At 40.4% G+C, this 21,123-nt stretch overlaps 2 protein-coding genes across 6 annotated transcripts in view; one reads left to right on the top strand and one right to left on the bottom strand.

Annotated features, from left to right (window-relative positions):
• col14a1b (collagen, type XIV, alpha 1b) overlaps window positions 1-7,523 on the top strand; it is a 114,649-nt gene extending 107,126 nt beyond the window's left edge. For 2 of the 5 annotated variants that reach the window (XM_011480659.4, XM_078955123.1), the window contains 10 exons: window positions 10-63; window positions 167-220; window positions 751-804; window positions 969-1,040; window positions 1,699-1,734; window positions 1,915-1,981; window positions 2,333-2,521; window positions 2,747-2,824; window positions 2,986-3,141; window positions 6,182-7,523. In XM_011480659.4, coding sequence (XP_011478961.1) covers window positions 10-63; window positions 167-220; window positions 751-804; window positions 969-1,040; window positions 1,699-1,734; window positions 1,915-1,981; window positions 2,333-2,521; window positions 2,747-2,824; window positions 2,986-3,141; window positions 6,182-6,435 — 1,014 coding nt within the window. In that variant the 3' untranslated portion in view covers window positions 6,436-7,523. Of the gene's footprint in view, window positions 1-9; window positions 64-166; window positions 221-750; window positions 805-968; window positions 1,041-1,698; window positions 1,735-1,914; window positions 1,982-2,332; window positions 2,522-2,746; window positions 2,825-2,985; window positions 3,142-5,605 lie in introns of all 5 variants that reach the window. The other 3 variants (XM_011480658.4, XM_011480660.4, XM_020706881.3) reach the window with 2 other exon arrangements.
• Window positions 7,517-14,370, bottom strand: LOC105355007 (CD209 antigen-like protein D). The gene is made up of 7 exons (XM_023959766.2): window positions 14,091-14,370; window positions 13,777-13,872; window positions 13,478-13,534; window positions 10,201-10,254; window positions 9,914-10,056; window positions 8,674-8,792; window positions 7,517-8,558 (listed from the first exon to the last, which is right to left on the bottom strand). The coding sequence occupies exons 1-7, from the start codon at window positions 14,224-14,226 to the stop codon at window positions 8,435-8,437; spliced, it is 729 nt and encodes a 242-aa protein (XP_023815534.1). The 5' UTR covers window positions 14,227-14,370; the 3' UTR covers window positions 7,517-8,434.
• Window positions 14,371-21,123: the final 6,753 nt, after the last annotated feature.

Genomic DNA, 21,123 nt, shown 5'->3' with positions numbered 1-21,123 from the left:
CCACTGCAGGGTTCCCCAGGAGAGAGAGGGCAGAAAGGGGATCCAGGACAACAAGGACAACAAGTAAATCATCCTGTTCATTAAGCATGTCATCTAAAACTTTAGTCTTGCATGTTTAAGATTATTCCTTAAATGTCTTTTTTTTCCTCTTTTTGCAATGTTTCAGGGAATTCCTGGAAGACCTGGAGCTCCAGGAAGGGAAGGACCCCCAGGACCCAGAGTGAGTCAGAACGTCAAACAATGATGATCAGAGAGAATGGATGTTATCCTGCATTCTTCTGCTCATTTCTGATCGGATCCTCATAAGAATATTGACATATATTTTAAAACAAAACAAAATTGCTAATAAACCACCAGCTAAGACATCAATTAGTAAATAAATAAATAAATACAGTTATAACGAACAACCATCCCTCTTCTCAGTTAAACCAGCAGGTCCAGTTAATGCACCAACACCACAAAATTACAAAGTTAGCATGGCTACACAGCTAGAGGGACCCAACTGACCTTTACATGGCCATCCATCCACTTTCCAAATCTGAATTATTTCTTTTGAGGTCATTGGGATGCTGGAGCCTATCCCAGCCACTCACTTCCACACCTATGGACAATATGGAGTCACAAATCGACCTAAGAGGACATTTTATTTTGGAAGACAACACTGTAGAAAACAAGGAGGGGGGGCATGTAGGAACCATCTTTGTTCTGCATCTATTTAAATGTCAAAATATTTGATTTTCACTTTTAAAGGGACTTGTGGGTAAAGATGGACCACAAGGAAGACAAGGCCCCCCAGGATCTATGGTAAGTCACCCCATAAATCTAAAAGAGTGCTTATAGTTTAGACCTCACCTGTTCCTGCAGCCCAATAAAAGATGAGATGTGGACACACGGTCCGGATTGGACAATCTTAGAGACACAGTTCAGTCATTCTATCAGCCTGTTCTGTTAAATCATGTGATCCACAGGGAACTCCAGGAGCTCCAGGATCCCCAGGAAGTACAGGTCCTCCTGGAAAACAGGGAGAGCTGGGACCGCCGGTGAGTCATCATAGATTAAACCTTTTGTTCTAAAGTATTTACATTTGGAGGTTTTTTGGTTTCTTTTTTAGCCATTTAGATTGGATTTTTGTAGCACTTCTGTATCATATTTACTTTCTCTTTGAGACCAAACAAAGTTCAGCTGCAGCTGAGCAGCAAATGTTTTGCTCTGATAAAAAGCTTTCATGCTTGTATGTGACGCCGCGCACTGAAAAGATCTGCTCATCACACAGCTTAGTTCCAGGAAAAAACACATACGTTAAAATGTTGCAGTGTTTAAAATCTTAGCAGATCAAAAGAACTTTTCTTGACAGTCAAGAACAGAATTGTTATTAATTAGGCTTTTGCATAATCTCCTGTTAAAGTTTATTGAAGAATCCATATTGTTTGCAGAGAAATGCATGAGTTGCATCACTAAAATTCTACTGAAATGGTTTCAGAAAACAAAAAGACTCTCAGATTGATGATTATTAATATAACATTTAAAAATGTTTACCGGTAATTTAATGACAAATTAGTAAAGCTAAAAAGAAATGTCAACATAAGAAAAGGCGGAGTACAACCTGGAGAGGTCACAGTCTGTTGCAGACCGGGTAAAAACTACTTTTAGTCTTTGCTATTTTTATTTTTTATTTTTTAAACTGTTCTCATCTTTCAGGGTTCTCCTGGAAGCAGAGGAGAAAAAGGTGACCGGGTAAGCATTTAAATGTTAAAGCATCTCTAATGTATTTTATAAATCATCATAAAAAGCTAGTATTTTCAATAAAGAAGCAGCTCTGTGGCCCCTGAGACCTGAACTTTAGAGGTTTCATTTAAATATTTCTGCCAAATGAAACAAACAAATGGATAAAGAAAAGTCTGCTTTTGTCTCCAGGGAGACGTCCAATCAACAGCATCGGTTCAGGCCATCGCCAGGCAGGTGTGTGAGCAGCTGATCCAAAGTAAGTAGAAAATTATTGCTTGTCAGTTTCAGTTACTCAGATTTAAAGGATTTACCTGATTTAAGATTATTTTTGTAATCTATCTAGCTTCATGTCAGTAGATTTTTGTTAAAATCATTAACTTCACTGATCCTGTTGTAAATAAAAGTAAACAAAACTGCCCATTTTCATTTAAGGTTAACAGTTTTCATTTATCTAATTCTTTATCTTTATTTTTTCTTAATCCATTACTACGTTTGAAGTTTGTTTAAGTTTCCACTTTCTATTTATACTCTGAGTTTGTTTAAATGTCAACATTTGACAGGAATGTTTCTGTTCTCTAAAATGTATTCCTGTTTTTTTGGCTTTTAGGTCACATGGCTCGTTACAACACCCTCCTGACCCAGGTGCCCAGTCCACCAGTGTCCATCCGCACAGTACCTGGACCTCCAGGTGAGCCTGGCCGACAAGGATCCCCAGGGCCGCAAGGTGAACAGGGTCCACCTGGCAGACCAGGATTCCCTGGACAGAACGGTCAGAATGGAAATCCAGGAGAAAGAGGTAGGAAAAAAGATAAAAGGGCCAAAAAGGTCATTTAAAGGAGAGAGTTTTTATAACAAGCCTATGAATATCTTTAAAATAATCTTTATCCATGCTTAAGTGCTTCTTGCTTAATTTAAAATGTTATAGCATTGTTTTTCATGTGAAATGTCTCCACAATATGTTATGCCAATGGTATTGTAGTAAAATAATGTCATTTTAGCATTTTTTTGTTTTATTATGTAGGGCAACCAGGAGAAAAGGGTGAGAAAGGATCTCAAGGTGTTGGTGTCCAAGGCCCAAGAGGACCTCCAGGACCTCCTGGTACTGTTCACACCAACACATTTAAATCTACAAAGACTCTATAGTTTCAGAAATGAAAGAAAATGAACTAAATATGTACCCATTGCTTGATCGTCCGTACAGCCACGTAATGTTTCCTCAGATTGGAACTTTAGTTTATTTCAATTCTTTTAACTCTCCAGGGGCTGCAGGACAGGGCAGACCCGGCAGCCAGGGTCAGTCTGGGCGACCTGGAAACCCTGGAGCTCCTGGTCGGCCTGGAGTCCCCGGTCCAGTGGGCCCCCCAGGACCTCAGGGATACTGTGACCAGAACTCCTGCGTGGGCTACAACGTTGGAGGTATGTGTTGTTGAATGTGTCTGTACAGTTTAGCTGCACACACGCGTCAAACCGCAGCCTTTGAGGGTCCGTGTCCTACAAGTAAGCTGCTATTGGATCCTCATTGGCTAAACACACCTGATCCAATAATCAACACCAGATGTCGTAGGACTTTTTAAAAACCAGCAGGATGCTGGGTCTGTGCATAAAGCCTGACATCCCTGGAAGGCAGTAGTTGCACAGAAACATTTTTTCTTCACCAAAGTACTTCTGAACACCATCATTTCAATGAAACCCTCAAAATGTGAGTTTCATTTAAACTAGTTGAAGTATTACTTCAGTCCTTATTTGAAAGAAAAACATGAATACTGTGTTTTTTATATACTTTTGTCTGCACTCTAGCATCTCCAGCAGCACGACACAACATTCCAAGCTAGTCATTTTGACATTTGCACATCTATAGATATCAGGATGCTTTGACCTGATTTGGGTAAAAAATTCACTGTAAACATCAGAAAATATTTCTCAAAGTTCTGTTTTCAGAGTTTTAGCTAAAGAATATCTTTATTTTAAAGGTTTGATGTATTAAGCACATCATTGTGTTTAGCTTGTGTCTCTCCAAAAAAATAATTATAAAGGTTTTTGTTAAATGCATTTAAGAAAAGCACAATAATCACAAGGCCAGAGTGCAGAAAGGCATTTAACCCCCATATGTGTGCGTATGTCACTAATTTGGAACGTACCAATAAATTGGAAATAAATTCAGACATAAATTGGTTTAAATATAATCCCAGTTTTAGTACCACAAGTTTTAAATAAAATAACCTGTAGCATTAAAAAGTTCAGAAATGTGTCTTTGTATTTTCATTCCTTAAATAAATTTGTCCTAACAAACAAAATAATCCAACGGTGAATTGCAGGTTCCAGCTCTTAAACCTATGTCATGTGAAATGACTTCCTGTAGCATGTCTGACTCGCCGTGGTTTGATGCACACAGTCATACTGGACCTCAGGTCTTTCTAAGCCGTGGTGGGTGTGGGGGACAAGCAGCTTCAGAAATGATACTTCATGGAGGGTTTTCTTGGATTCTGGCCACATCAGGCTCATGAAAATGTGTCCTGCTATTTAGCAGACATATTCTCTAATTATACATTTGTACGATTTAGATTAGATTTGAATGACTGAAAACCCTCCAGGAGTCATCTTTAACTGCTAAATGCATGGCTGTTGAGGGTAAAGGGACCTCAGCTGCCTCAGCGGTGCTGGAGAACCTGCAGCCTGCTGGGTCGTGGTGTGAGTGAGGCATGCATGTTGTAAATATTCCTCTTTTTTATTTGCTTTTTCCCAAATCCTACCCATGAATCTGGCAGACCACTAAGTGAGCCCTGAAAGTAAAAATATTCATGCACATTGTTGGGCAACAGGTCGTAACGAACAGGTCAATGACATGGAAAGGTAAGTGAGGGGGAGGTGTAGGTGTAGGTGTTGATGTTTTCAACCCACCAAAACCCTGGGCATTGCACAAAGGACTGACTGTTAGAATTTGGGAAATTGAACAATCAGTGCGTTGTTTGTGGGGACATCCTAAGGGGGTCCTCCAGCCAATTACGCATCACTTGTACACTGCGTCCGTGTGCATCACTTCAAAACGACTAGTGTGTGGCGTAACGGCGTCGTACAACAGCATCACCTGTACTTCTGCGCGTAACTTCCATTTGTTTTACAAATACTTAGCCAGACAATGGTACGTTCCATTTTCATGACGTCCCTTGAGGGGACCGAATGAGCCTGAAGGGAACTGCTAGACACGCCTGCGCTCCCCTCTTCTTCACGGCTCTCTGTCCGTGAAGGTCAACCCCTGTATGAATGCATGTGACTACGGCCTAAACTGCAGCAAAGTATACAAAATGGTTGAAGTGTTTGAAGTCTGTTTATGATTAACATACATATTATCAGACTTTCTATTTTATCATGTTATTTCCAAGTTCAGAAATACATGAATTTGCCGAAATACGTTGCCCAAAAACTGCTAATTTCCTATAATCTTGTTCCTTGTGAAACAAGAAAGCTTGTGTAATTGTCAGTGCCTAAGTAAAAATAAAGGCTTTTTGGAAATATTGCTTTGCTTGAAAACATAATGCAAATGTTGCATTAGGCAGAAAACAACAATGCTCACAAACCTTTTGGGTCGCGATGCATTGCAGAAATGTGTCTTTGTAGTTTCATTTCATTTTTAAGTAAAAATGTGTTTTAAAGTCTTACCTGATTTAATGCATGAGAGACTTTAAATCTGCATCAAATCAAACCCATCATTGTCATTTCAACGTTTTATGACTTTTACATAGGAAACCTTAAAAAACCTTAAAGATTTTTAATTTAGGTTAAATAAAACAGGGGAGTTTTTCTTTGAGAGGGAAGTGTAAACTTTTCTTCATTTAGCTGAATCAGCTGCACTGACTCATCCTTTCCTGTCTTTTCCCTCCAGATTATGATCATCCAGTGCCTCTTTTTTAAAACCAAACGTTTCACTAAGATTATTCACCCCTCTGTAAGACAAATACCTCTTTGGCGTAACCTCAAGCTTTGAAGAAAAGCTCATTTGGACACAGATTGTGCACGCCTTAACACAAAACCTTTTTCCACTGCAGATAACTTCCACATTCACGTTAAAACTCAGTTGTGATATTTTGAGTGGCAGCTGTAAATACTAAATCTAATACTTGCTTGTCAACATTTGACATTTTTACAGAACTAAAGTCATTCTGGTCAAACACTTTTTTCTAACACTTAACTTTAAGCTGTTTGTTTCTAATGTCCTTCCAACTGCTGTTAGTTTCTCAGTGTTATTCCTTAACCTTGGTAATCTTGGTAACCTTCGGTAACTGTTGTCTTTTTATGTCTCTTACTCCGTTTTCTTCTCCTAACCCCAAATCTCTGCTTCCTGTGGTTGTGGTGCTCGGCCATCTTTGTTTGGGGCTTTTCCATGACTGGGTGCCGGTGGTCTGGTTGCCTGGCAACGCAGAGGGTGAGGATGTGACTGACCGCGGCGCTGTCTCCGCAGTCCAACTGCCGCCCAACGTCTTCCAAAACTACGGCGAGGTCGAGGAGGACGACCCGTACCGCTACTACCAGCCCAACTACCCGGCTCCGCAGCCCGTGTCGCCGGAAGACCCTTCGCTCGCCTACGGCGACATTGAGCTCAGGTCTCCCGGCGTTCACCGCAGTTCTCGGAGTGTGGGGAGCGAAGGAGAGAAAGTCGGGCCCAAGAGGAGACGAAAGAGCAGAGCAAAAGAGCTTCCAGGACTAACTAACTGAGAGGAAATGATTGGAGGACGGAGGAGGGCTTGCTGTTTCTTACTGGACGGCTCAGAGTCGTTAAGAACTTCTCAACAAGTGCCTGATGTATAGGATTTCTTACGGACGCCGTGGAGGTAGACGGACCGGGTCTGAGGCTGGGACCATTTAAAGTCATCTATGCTGTTCCATTAATACCAAGAAAAAATTTTTTACATCGTTAAATCATTTATGCTATTTATTCACATTATTAATATCAAAGTCTGATGGAGGTTGTTCTTCCTCTCTGGGTTCTCTTGTGCTTCTCTTCATCTCGCCTTCCAAAAATCATTTGTTTCTTTAAACGTTTGTTCCTCTTTAAAGCTCAGTACAGTTTTCTTCAATTGTTTTCATTTTATTTTTAAATTTCTAATAGATTTATTTTTCTGTTGAAGGTCCCATGTCAAACTTTTGACCGTTTTCTTTGGTCTCTTGCTTGAATACTTCTGGTTTCTTTAGTCACTAATAGAAAAAAAGGAAAATTTATGACTGAATATCAACAGTAAAGGATAATATTAACTTTTCCTTTCCAAAGAAAAATATTCTGGAAAGGTTTTTTGCTGTCTTTCATCTTCATCCCCTTGTTCTGAAGGTTTCCATACTTTGTAACCGTGGATTCTTTCTTTGTTTCTGCAGAATCACATTTAATGTGAGCTTTCTTTTAGAAGGAGCATGTTTATTTTATTTGGTTTTTTCAAAGACAGTGTTAATGTGTTTATATGTTTTGCTTCGTTTAAACTCTATCAGCAGACTTTGTGTCCACTGATGGCAAAGGAACAAAATACATAAAGCAAAAAGCTAATTTAATGGATTCAAATAAAAAAAAATTCTTTTGGTTTCCATCCTTTCTACATGTGTCACTCGTCAGATAATTTGGATTAAACTTGATCTGACGAAGTAATTTACAGTTTTATCTTTTCTTTTTATCCACATGGTTTTGATTTAATTTATGCATTTGACTTATTATATTTGCTTACAGCAATTCTAAAATGTCCCCTTTCTGGAAGAACTACCTGTACTCAACCCTGGACATATTTGACAGAGTGAATAAAGTGAGCCAACATTTTTCATTTTTTTTATTATAATAGTTTTTTACATTTCAAATGTTTCCAAATTCAATTTAAGCTCACAAAACAACTGAAGCACACAAAACATGAGCAGGACAGAAAAACTAATCTAAGGACGGTATGTTATCTTTCTTTTTCTAGTAGATTTTCTGAGAATAAAAAACAGAATCACTGGCTGTTAACTTTGAGAAATGCATTTATGTTACCTACAAAGAAGGAACTGTGACCTCTAATCAATCAAAGATGCAAACAGCAGGAAGAAACTCTGCAGAAAATAAGGATTTTCTGAGTCCTAAACAGTATCTCTAGACTTGCTGTATGGATGCCAAAGACATGTGTGTCTAGCAAAACACCACAGATCAAGGGTCTGCAACCTTTAACACTGAAAGAGCCATTTGGGCTGATTTCTCATTGACCACAACCCAGTAGGAGTTACAAAGTCTCAGTTCACCCTTCAGAAAATTAAGACATAATTTGGCTCCTTAGCTTAATTGGTTATTCTTAATCAAAGGTCTGAAACTCTGTATCCAACCATCCTGCCATTGGACTCTAGAGCAGGATGGGTATTTTATTTCAAAGAATAAAATATCCTTGCATATTTATCATCTGATGCTTTAAACAATTTTTCTGCAGTGTTGAATCACACTTTTCCATCTGGAAATCTGATGGACGAGTGTGGGTTTGGAGGTTGCTGGGACAACGGTACATTTGGGACAACATTGTGCTGAGTGCTAAATTTGGTGGAGGAGGAATTATGGTGTGGGCTTGTTTTCCAGTTTTGCTATAGACCAAACCTGAGTCTGATATGCTGCTCTAAGTTAGCTCCTTTACATTTAATTTATTACAACCTTCCTTTAATCAATAATTTACAGTTAAATCAACACACATCTCAGGAACAAGACAAATCCAGAATTTTATTTTTCACAGATCCAGTTTATGTTGTATTTTTTGTCCCGTTGTGTCCATTTCCCATCAGCACTTAGGGAGCCTGCATTGTAGTTGTAGTACGGTTTTTTTGAATACCTCTCATTCCAGAACCTGTGATAAAACATTCTGTTTACCTCTGATCTAAATTCAGTTCATAAACTGGTCTGAATTATGATGTTACAAAGTTTTTTACTAAATTGACGTTGTAAAAGAAACAAAGTCTTACGTTATGGTCAGTGGTGATCCATCCACCCATTTCCATTCATATTCATGTTTCTGTTGTGACTCTTCAGCAAACAGACCGATCCAGGATTCTGCATTCTGATTTAATGTAGAAACAAACTCCTATAAACAAAGAAAATGTTCTTTCTTAATACATTCTCTCCATCTTGGTTTCCTTTCCCACTAAATGTCCAGGAATAAATGTCATAAAAATGTGTTCCCATAATATGGACCACTAACACCCCTCCCACAATTCGTTTTGCTTTAAAAAGAAGAAATGTGTTAAATCAATCATCAGTTATTGATCGTTGTGAATGAAATATTGGTTATTTTCCTGAGTTCTTTTCCAACATGGAAGTAAGATGACTCCATTTCTGAGGCACCACTTTTGTGGGTGCCGCCCATTTCTAAAAATTATCCTAGCGTCTGCCTCGGCAGCGTGTCTGCGTTTATCCCACAAAAACAAAAAACATCCAAATTTTCTCAAAGATGGATGTGCAAAGCTTGGTGGAGTCGATGGCAGAGCTGGTACCAGACTCTTCCTGGAGGGGGCGGTTCCTCACATATCTACGTCAGCTCGTGAGAACCCGCTCTTTTTTGTGGGTCAGGAGAGACTGGGGCTCAGACTGACTCAGACAACAGCGGGTTATGAATCTTCTGACACACAAGGAGTTTATTTGTTTAAACCACTCTTGTAATTTAGGCTAAAATTTATTTACAATAATTAGATTTTTATCCATTTTTTGTTGGACTGGACAGAAAAGAGGGAAGAAGAGAGAGGGATGTTAGAGAGGGGAGGGGGGGGGGGGTGAGGGCAAACAAGAAAGGGGGGGGGGTGAAGAGCATTGTCGGCATGGCCCGACCAGGCTCACCCACTGTTGGAATTTTGGAGAGGCCCAGCGCTCGATTGTAAGGACTACGACTCGCCTCACAGGGACACGGGCACCCCCCAGGCTCAGCTGGGATGTGATCTCTGGCTCACGACCTTGGCAGAGAACTAAGAGATCCTTTTCCCTGCATGGAGAGACGGCCCCCACGCCCAGGATGCCAGCATCTGAGAGACACTTGGGGTGCTGGGGGCTGAGGGCCCAGTTCCCCTCTACCAAGGTTCTACATGTCTAAGGTATAATTAATACAGAAAGGGGAGGCGCCCAAATCCATGTTGCAACTTTGAGGGGGGACCTTTGGATGTCACCGGTCATCCTGCCTGGTAACCAAAAAAAAACAAATATTCTATCACCCACCTTCTCCTCTTTGCTGTTTAGGACCAACAGATCAGCTCCCCTGTCCTGACAGAATCTCCTGCTGTCAGTCCAACTTTTCTGCACAGTGGATTTAAAGTAGCAGCTGTTTCCAAATTCCATCCATTCTTCAGGACACCAGTTACCTTTAAAATAATGTTACACAAAAAATACTACAGGGTTTTACTTTCTGGTTTCTTCTGCATTTTCTACTAAAACTTACATAATATTATATTTAACAATAAAAAAAGGCTTCTGAATTATTATATTAGTTTTCAATCTTTTCTCACCTTCTGTCTTTTTTTTCAGCTGATTTATTTCATCCAAAAGATGATTATTGATGACTGAAAGAAAGTAGAAGTCAAGTTAGAAATGATTTGCACACAAATTATCAATCATGCAGCCTTCAACAGACACAAACCAACGTTTACTTTTGGAGGGTTGTTCATGTTGCAGAAGTGGAGCCGTTTAGGAACGTTTAATTCCTGCTTCCGCCTGCACATGTGGCTAAGTGTCCTTGTCAAAACACTGAGATTCTACCATCAGAGAATGACAATGTGTGTAAATGAGAAAAAGGAGTCCAATTTGTCAACATGGTTGTTTTTAAAGGAGGTGGAAATTCATAAGATTGTTTAACCCATTGGTCTACAAAATTACACTTTTATGTGTCAAGAATCAACAGAATTTTTATCACATAAAATATAAAAATTACAAAAAACAAAAAGTTTGCTAGCACATTTCTGTATAAAATGCTTGTACACTGTCCTAAAAAGCTTTGACATTAGAAAATCTTTGTTTAAAAGGTTGCTACAAAACTTCTAGTCTTAGAATACTTACCGTCAGCATTAGAAGTAATTTTGAATTTATTACTGTTGGGAGCATCAGTGCATATGTCTGTCATCAGCTGATTGGGAGAAAAGTTCATACTGACCATTCCTGATGACATCATCTACAATCAGTCTTTATGGAGTGTCGGATGTTCAGGTAGGATGCTTTCCCTTCCAAAATGCCTTTCTAACTTTTCATGTATATTTGTTGACTAGTCTTATTAGGCAGACAGGATGGATTTTTTTCCCCAGCAGTGAACAAAAAATGTAAGTGTGTCACGAGAAAGTAATTGTGAGTAAAATCATGTGTAGAAAAGAAATTTTCATGCGGTTGTGTTACAGAGAGACCATTGACGCATAAAATATTACTTTTTGGAAGATGGGTTAAAAGCACAGATGCCTAAAATACCATCTGTTACAATAGAAATAGAAATAGAAATGTGAAAGGCTTAGCTAATGGAAATTAGTATTTAAAGGTTTTGAATTGGAGAGGAATTCACACATTTTTATTTAGAAAAAGAATGATCTCAGCAGCATTTGCACATTTACTGACCAAACATTCACTGCTAAACTAATGTGTAGATGTGCTGGATATGTAGATAAAAATGTATATATATATATATATATATATATATATATATATACATATATATATATATATATATATATATATATATATATATATATATATATATATATATATACATATATATATATATATATATATATATATATATATATATATATATATATATATATATATATATATATATATATATATATATATATATATATATATATATATATATATGAGAGACTGCAGTTGTGGTTTTTCCTATGGGCAATATGGTTGGTTGCCCAGGGTGCAATCTCGTAGAAGATTCGGTTTGTGGAAAATTGATCTGCTGTCCAGTTTAGAAACAAAACACTCGATCGGGTCCAAATGCAACAAAATTTGAAATTTGACCAGTCAAATCTTCAAGACCATTTGCCACTTGGCTAATAAGAGTTAGCGCACGAGTAGGCTAGTCTTATTAATTAGCTCATTGGTTGATTTCATCTTTGCTCTTCTGCTGTTCTCATATATAGTCAGTGCTTCAGATGCAATGTACACAATCCATTGTCTGTTTTTGTTTGGCTTTATGTGGCACTTAGGCACACAAAACGGAAAAATATGTTCCATTGATGTTCATAAGCCAATGGAAATGACCGGATTCACACACACCCTCACAAACACACATACACGCACACACATTTTGCAAGGAAGGTGGGACCTAGGACCGTCTGTCCCCTACCCCTTCCCTGGTGGGGGGTACGGGTCCCTTGGCGACGGCTGCCGTGTCCCCTGGGTGCCGGTCTCCTGGGCCCGGCGGAACTCTCTCTGCTCGGGGGGGGGGGTTCACATTACACCTGAGCCGGGGGGTGTCCGTGTCCCTGGGGGTGGGTTCTGCCCCCGGGCGCTGGGCCCTGCCAAACTTCCAACATTGGCCGAGCCTGGTCGGGCCATGTTTACAACACCCCTTGTGGGCCCCCCTTTTCCCCCGGGGTAGTCCCCTCCGGGGTGGGGGTGGCTGGCCCCTGCGTTGCTCCTCCCTGGACCAACCGTGGGCCGGGTGGGTGGCTGCCTGGAGTGCGGAGCGGGTCTCCCTTGGGGGGTCCTGGCTCGTACCTGGGGTTGGGGCGGGGGGATGCCCGGAACTCCTGGGTGGTGATGGGGTGCTCGTCTGGGGCTGTGGGCATCCTTCTGGGGCCTTGCGTTGGGCTCTCCAGGCGCGGCGGGGGGGCTGCTCTCCTGGTTGGGCTGGGGCGGCGCTCTCTTTCCCTCCGTGCCTCCCTGCTCTCTGGGGGCCTCGCGGCGGTCCTGCTGGCCCTGGCCTGGGTGGCGGATTTGGTCGCCCGGGGGACGGTTGTTCCCTGCCTGTTCCCGTGTGGCGTTGGGGGGATTCCGGCTGCCGCTGCTGCTGCGGCGGGGGTCTGGGTGTGGGGGTGGCTGGGCGCTCCTCCTCCTTCTTTTCACGTTCCACCATCCATTTTAGAAGAACATAAACACTCACCTGAGCACAGGTGTTAGCTCACCTTTGCACTAACAGTTTGCCTGGTTTAATGTCTGAAATATTTCACACTAGTTGGTTTTAAGGCATAAGTATGCGTGTGAACACTATCTGTTTTGTGTACATGTCGACAGTTGGACATTTTTGCGGCTAGCAGGTGTGTTGGTAACGTTTGGGTGTGTGTGTGGACAGGCCCCGCCCTTTTTGTACTACATTTGAACCTCACCGTAACGATAAACAACCAGTAAACTTGTTGCTTTATGCTGCTTCATGGTCTTACCCCCCTTCCCCTCCTATTATCACCCCCTACCCCCCATTCTCTCTAACATCCCTCCCTTTTCTTCCCTTCTTTCCTTTTCCGTCCGGTCCAACACCCAAGATTTTCAAACATGGTTGAAATTAATAAAGTTTGGCCTCAATTACAAAAGGGGTTTATTCAGACATACCTTTGGTTTGTATGAAGATTAATAACCCCTGTTGTTAAAGTAAAATATGTCCAACACAAGAGGCCCTCAGTTCTCATCTGCCTGCCCAGTTGTTGGACAGGACAAGTTAAAAAAAAAAAAAAAAGTGACAACAGCAAAAACACAAAGTTTAAAGTTTAAATTAAAAAAATTTAAAAAGCGACTTATTTTGGAAATATTTAGTTTGACAGAAATTTTGATTAAATATTTAGAAATTTTTCTTACCTGACATCTCGGTCTGTTGCTGATTGATTCTGTTGTTTTCCAGAGACGCAAGAAGATCTGCAACAGGAAACCATGTTGGTTTGAATCAGGAGACAGAAGATATTCCATGATTGTTCTTAGACAGTGTTGTTGTTTTGAGAATAGAATAGAATAGAAGCAAATTATAGAATTAGTTTGTAAACATAAACTCACTTGAACAAATATATTTAAAAACCACAAAAACATAGAATGTCTTGGCTATCTTTAAAAACTACCATCAAATATTGAGTATTAGAGTTAAAATGAGTTAAAATCCTTACAGCGAGTCATGAGTCCAGCCAGAATCAGAAAATAGAAAAGTCCCAGAGAAAACTTGAAAACTCTCTTGGCTTGAAGATTTATCTGCCTCGGATTTTCTATAAAAACAGATTTTATTTATTTACAGAAAACGGTTTTCATTCACGCCACACTTAACAATGTCTTCTTAGAGATGTTTAAAAGTAAATCTCTTAGAGTTCTTCATTTGAAAATGATTTGTCTGTTCACAAACTAGTTTGGCTAAATGACACAAATATCACAGGAATAATGGGAAAATATTTATGTAACATTTTTAGTTTGACGTTTTTCTGCTCACCGGTTTGTTGTAATCCAAAATCAAAGTACTGCTCTTCATCGAACATCTCCACCTCAATTTGTTCTCTTCCATCTGGATGAAGATTTCTGCTAAATTTCACTCTCCAATCTGCTGCAGCTTCAGTTTGTGTGGACATCTTTAGAGATCAAACTAACTGAGCAGACTTCACTGTTTCCTGATGAAAGCAGTCAGCTCTGAACTGCAAACATTCAGGAAGTAGCAGCAGAACAAACTCCACTCATGTCATTCACTCTTTCATGCACTGATGCTGCAGAGAGACTCCCATTCAGTTCAATACAACCACTGGAAGAACTTCCACACAAACATTCAGTTACAGTCAACTTCATGCAATGTACATAATTTGAATCTTTCAATGCTGTTTTCTTGGTTTATAGACAGAATAAGTCACATTTGTGACTCTGGCTTGGTGTTGTGACATGCTTCATATTAGTTGTTGAAAGCTGAGATCTCTGAGTGTTTCTTAAAAACTAAACTTTTTCCTCCAGTTGATTTTATCTGTGCTCCAGCATCTGTTTCTCAAATAAGAATATCCGGAGACTCTGAGCTGTGCTGCCCATTTTAGATGTTTCTGACTCTAAAATTTTCCTGTTCTAAAAGAAAAAACATAATATCTGTTAAAGGTTCAAACACTTTCAGGACCGGAGGATATGAAGCAAAGTTTGTGGTATCAGGGACTGAGACCTTTTTTGAAGACCCACTCTGACAAAAGTTGTGTTTTTGGTGTTTCTTGTGGCATTTTTCTCACAATGGAGGACACGTTTAAAGGATATTAGGCTTAAAATTACATTTCTGAGTAAATGTTAGTTTAAATTGTTGCTCATCAGGAGCAGAAGGAAACGTGCCATTTTTGAAACGGCAGCAAATTTCTAGTTAGAGGTCAATAACCCCCCACACACACACACTCCTGCACAACACTGCACATTGCACAAGAAGACCTTACGAAAGCATTACTCATCACATTGGTTAACCTCACAATTACTTCACATTACACTTAGCACAGACATGGGTTCACTGTCAGATTTAGTCGCGGTCAGATTTAGTCGCTCCTCTTCATGACCCTCAATGGACCCGGACAACGCAAAAACCTGCACCTGTACGGGTCAACGTCTATATGGGTGCATGTGACTAAAGCTTTATTCTGCATTCACACCATATGTGATGTCAGGGGCGAAGACTTTCACTGTTAAGTCAATGTACAGACACGATCTGACGTCCTGCGCCGTGAATCGGGTGTCAGGTGCAGCGTGGCGACCAATCAGGAACTCGGCTTTGGGCATGTGACATTTTCAGTGAATTGACCAAAGGGTAGAAAAGAAAATTCCAATATGGCTGCTCAATGCAAGGATTTTTATTTTTTTTTTACTTGTCCTGTCCAACAGCTGGGCAGGCAGATGAGAGCTGAGGGCCTCTTGTGTGGGACATATTTTACTTTAACAAGGGGGGTTATTAATTTTCAGACAAACCAAAGGTATGTCTGAATAAACCCCTTTTTGTAATTGAGGCCAAACTTTATTAATTTCAATCATGTTTGAAAATCTTTGGTGTTGGACCGGACGGAAAAGGAAAGAACGGAAGAAGAGAGAGGGACGTTAGAGAGGGGGGGGGGTGATAGTGAGAGGGGGGAGATAAGACCATGAAGCAGCATAGAGCAGACAGGTTTACTGGTTGTTTATCATTACAGTAATGTAATGCAAGGATTTTTGTTGGCCATTGAACAAAGGCAGGGAACACCCTGGACCCTTGTTCCAGCTCCATGGGCTTAGAATGTTCATCTTTTTATCATTGAGACAAAAATAAAAAGATCCTCCAGTTTTATGTTTTTTTCTCCGCTTGGGTTCATGTGGGACAGAAATTCTTTGAACTGGTCCCTGGACTGACAGAAGTAAAGTTTAAAGCCATCACGTCCAGTTAAGTACACCGCTGGAGAGATTGTGAATGATCCCATAAACCCAGACATGGAGACTTGATATATGGTACCATAAGATGCATTTCAGTTTCAGTCTCTTTCTCCACTCCTAGAGTCAAACTAGAGGTCTTCTGATCTAGCCCGGTGCCTCTGTGTCTATTACTAAATACCCACATTGTGTTTAAGGTATTGTTGCACATCTAGGTTACGTACGCCTGAGATTTCACACCTCCAGCCCTGCCACGACTCTTCGCCACGCAGCCGCTTCATCAACCCCCAAGTCCAAAACCACCGGATCCCCAAACGCGTGTTACGCATCACAGAAAGAAAAGGAAGCCACCACTCACCAACTGGATCTCCGTTCCCACCGCCTCTCCCTCCACGACTCCTGCTCCTCTATCTCTGGGTGTCCTTTCTCCATAATCAGCCACGAGGATACTATTACGTAATACTGTCTCAGCCTGGACAATAAATCGGTGACTTAATCCATACCTGTGTATGTTATCTTTCCGGGTTCCAGCAACTGGGTCTGTTCTTATTCATCGTAAACATGATAATTCCCTCCTGTTTATCATTGATAATTGTTCAAATCTCACATCCACTATCACATCTCTTTTCAGTTTTCTGTCACATATTCATTTTCATAACACGTTTATCAATTTACACTCAGATGAGAAGTTTTTTTTTTTTTTTTTTTTACATAGTAATTACAGTTTCAAATCCTCACAGTCATCTTGTTCTTCTTTTAATAACAAGTTATATTCTTGACTGAGAAGAACACTTTGTACTCCCCCATTCACTGCTCTGGATGTCATAGATTGAATACTTGGCATAATGCACATAGTGAACACACAACAGCAGATCAGGACCACAAGGACAGGTGTCACTATTTTTAACCAAAGTTGCCACCAGGAACCAAAAGCAAGCCAGGAGAAGAAATCCCAAGATTTGGGTTTACTGTCATCCTGCATTTCCTGATGAACCTTTTCAATTTGATGTAATGCTTCAATAGCTGTGTTTACACGGACAAAAGTAATCGGAAAGAACGCCTGATCAGAAGAAAATTGTAAAGGGCCTGCCTACATAACCAAAACATTTCTTCAACCACATAAGTACCATTGTTTCCTGGAATTTAGATCCAACACAACGTCCTCTGGGACAGGGAACTGCATAACAATGGCATACTCTGTCATTATCTGGACTTTATCTGGAATGTGAAGGGAATGAGAAGCTCATGACACATCTTCATTGGCAGAGTTCCTAAAAACTCTGTGCCATCATTGCCATTTACGCAAAGTGGAAACAGTTCCTGGTTCCACACTAGACTCAGGTCTGAGTCTGTTTGTTCTCATCTTGGTTGAGCAATACTGCCCACTAGTGAGCAGCGTTTAGAACTACATGCTGGTTCCTCTTTAGTCTCGGTTGAACTTCTGAGAGCATTTTAGAAATGACAGGAGTCAAATTTCTTGACATCATCCAGCCGTTCAGACATGGACGGTCTCATGATACAGCATGAAAACAGCTGTTTGACTGTTTTCTATTGTTTTAGTGACCAAGCATTGATGCTTTTAATTCTTTTCAAGTCTCAAGTGTCTGGGAGCTAGAAAAGAAAGAAATCATGAGGAAAAACATGTAATATAAAGAACTCAGCGAAACAGTTTTCATGACTTTTTGATTTCATTTCTTTATTAATTCGCCCTTTTCCAACACCTCACTCAAAGTGCTTTCCATAAAATACAATCAAATGTGAAAACAAGATGACATGACAAATGATGCCGACAACCCCCCCCCCCCCCCCCCCCCACACACACACACACACAGACACACACATACCATGATAAAAAGAGTCCACATCACAAGTCCACATCAGGGACCCCCCACCCAGGTTAAAGGAGTACACTACCACAGGACCCCCCAGATCCGTTCAAAAGAGTCAGAACCAGGAGATCCCACTGCAGTGACCCCGTTCACTGAGAAGGGTCAGTCACCCATGTGGAGGATCCCTCTGAGGAAAACACTGGAGTTACAAGTAAAATGTAAAAGGAATAAAAACCAAGTTAAAATATATTTAAAACAAACACAATTAATTACATAAATAAACCTTAATAAACATATAAAAGACTTAAACATTAAAAATAAATAATTAAATAAATAAATGTATATACACACACATATAAAACTAGTAAAAAGAGAGCATAAATAATTAAAATATCAAATCATTCCTAAAATTCAACTAAAAGCTAAATTAAAAAGGTAGGTCTCATGCTTTCCTTTAAAAAACGATTGATTTGGATTCAGCTGCTAATCCACTTTCATGAATTTTTGGATTACCAGCAGAATTTTCTGTTATTTTAAAGGATCTGATCAATTTGTGTTTCAATCCTATAATTTCACGTCTCAACCACTTTATGACGTATCAACAGTTTTACTTCTAAATTGGTTTGTTGTTTAAAAAAATAGGTTGCTTTCTCTGTTTTTAATTTTTCATCCACTCAAAACAGAAATCTGCTAAAAATTCTCTTCCTGTCTTTTCCTATCAGGTTGTGAGGATTGTTCTCCTGAAGCTGGTTTAGTCGGTTCTGTTTCTTGGTTTGGATCATGTTCTGTCTTGAGTTGTCTCCTGTCGTCACACCAGGTTCATGTTGAAGATCATCCACAGCTGTTTTCATTTCTGTTCATGACCCCCCCCCCCCCCCCCCCCCAGTATATTAGTGTCTGGTTTTCAGCTCATCTGCTTCTTCAAGCTTTTCTTGCTCCTTTGGTTCTGTTGGGTCAAAGTTTCTGTGAGTTTCTGACTCCAAGGCTGGTCTCCTGCATATTGGGTCCTACAGCAGCAGTTCCTGACATCAGATATGACGGTTGTTGCAGACCCATTGGTTGTGGTACCTACACCGTACATCGGGTCATCAGGAAGTGGAACGGGAGTTGGCAGGCAGCTAAGCCAGGCTTTGAGTTCTCCGATCTAAAACAGAGAGTGGGAACGTACAGCAGACTCGTTCACAGTTCTCTGTACACAAGTAATCGGCGGGGTTTTGGGGCATCTGCAGCGTGGCAACAGTAGCCTGCAAGCGTGACGTGACTGTTTCACATAGATCCACCCTCCTCTCAGTGAGCGGTACGTTTACCTGGCCTTCCTCCTGCACTTACCAATTATCAATGCTCCTGCAACTTATTTATTCCCTTTCTGCAGAAACATCTTTTGGCTGCACGCCCTTCTTCCCTCCCCACAAATAGGGGATTCAAGCTGCTGCTTTGCTTTTATTGTGGTCCTTGTACGGGCTCACACCCCTGCCACAGTGGGACCCTTTGGAGTGGATACGCCTAGCTGCACGTAGGAGACCTCTCTTTGCTGTGGCGTCTCGCTGGACTGTGGACGGCTCCCACCAGCTGATCGGCAGCTTACCCGGCGCCCCTGAAGGCAAGGCAAGGCAAGGCAAGTTTATTTGTATAGCACAATTCGTACACAAAGTAATTCAAGGTGCTTCACAAAACAGAAAAATGCATTAAAATCACAATACATCATAGAAATAATCAACGTAAAATTTACTTTAAAAGAAAAGAAAAAATTTGAAAATTGATTTAAAAATAAAGGAAGGAAAGGAAAGAAAAGTGCAGATAGGACCTTTCAGTCATATACACGGCTAAACAGAAATGTTTTAAGTCTAGATTTGAACATGAACACAGAAGAGGCCTGTCTTACGCCTTCAGGGAGGCTGTTCCAGATTTTAGCTGCAGAATATTGAAACGCTGATTCCCCTTGTTTAGTTCTGACTCTGGGAATCAACAGGAGGCCGGCCCCTGAGGTCCTCAGAGTACGAGATGGTTCATATGGCACTAACATGTCAGAGATGTACTTTGGTGCTCGGCCATGGAGAGACTTGTACACAAGCAGAGCTGCTTTGAAGTCTATTCTTTGGGGTACAGGGAGCCAGTGCAAAGACCTGAGCACAGGACTAATGTGATCATACTTCCTGGTTCTGGAGCAGCAGCATTCTGGATGTACTGAAGCTGTTTTACAGCTCGTTTGGAGAGGCCGGTGAGCAGGCCGTTACAGTAGTCTAACCTACTGGAGACAAATGCATGAATAAGTATCTCCAGGTCTGGCTTTGACACTATGTTTTTGATTTTGGCAATGTTTTTCAGATGGTAAAATGCCGCTGATGTTACTGACTTGATATGGCTGTTAAAGTTTAGGTCAGAGTCCATGATTACCCCTAGATTTCTGACTTGATTTGAGGGTTTAAGAGACAGAGAATGAAGGTAGCTGCTGACACTTTCTCTTTGTTTCTGTGGGCCAAAAATAATAACTTCGGTCTTGTTTGAGTTTAGCTGGAGAAAGTTGTTCTGCATCCACGCACTGATCTGTTGGAAGCAGTGGCTGAACATTAATGCCCTATTATCTTTAGTGTTTGATTGTGTGACTTTTATTGTGTGTTCATTTTATTCTTGTTTCAGGAGGTGTGAGGCCGAGGTGGTGGACTGCTATGTCTGGTGGTGGGTCCCAGTGTGCTGTGTGGTTTCTCCATCACATGTGCAGTGCTTCACAACAAGGGTGTTTGCTTTTGTTTTCTTGTTGTTTTAACCACCTCGGTAAGCTCCTCCTCCAGAATATTTGTATTGACTTTTACTAAGGATTGTTGTTTTATTGATTTTCATTACACTGTTTTTTTAATTAAAATTGAATAAATTATATTTTATAGCAAACCACAGCCTCTGCCTTGGTTTAGAGTAGGACCTACATGTCTTTCTCTAATCTTTCCTGGGGCTGAGCAGCCCTAGGTGACGTTATCAAAACTTTTATTCGTGCGGCCACACCAACATTCAAACATATAAATGCATTCATAACTACATTCAGTGCAGATGCATGCATGTTTAGCAGTGCATGTTTGGTCAGTGTGCAGTAAATGTGCAAATGCTGCTGAGATCATTTCCTTTTCTAAATAAAAATGTGTGATTTCCTCTTCACTTCTAAACCTAAATATAATTGTTCTCAATAATCTTTCACATTTCTATTTCTTTTGTAAAATGTGGTATTTTGAAGATCTTTGTTAAAGATCTATTTTTTTAAACAAAACAACATTTGCTTTACAATATTTCATGCTTCAA

This window comes from Oryzias latipes, chromosome 11, assembly GCF_053564925.1.
Source record: "Oryzias latipes strain Hd-rR chromosome 11, Olatipes_Hd-rR_3.1".
In the NCBI taxonomy this organism is placed as follows: domain Eukaryota; kingdom Metazoa; phylum Chordata; class Actinopteri; order Beloniformes; family Adrianichthyidae; genus Oryzias; species Oryzias latipes.
Note: the sequence above shows the minus strand (reverse complement) of the source record. Positions and strands in the feature narration are given on the sequence as shown.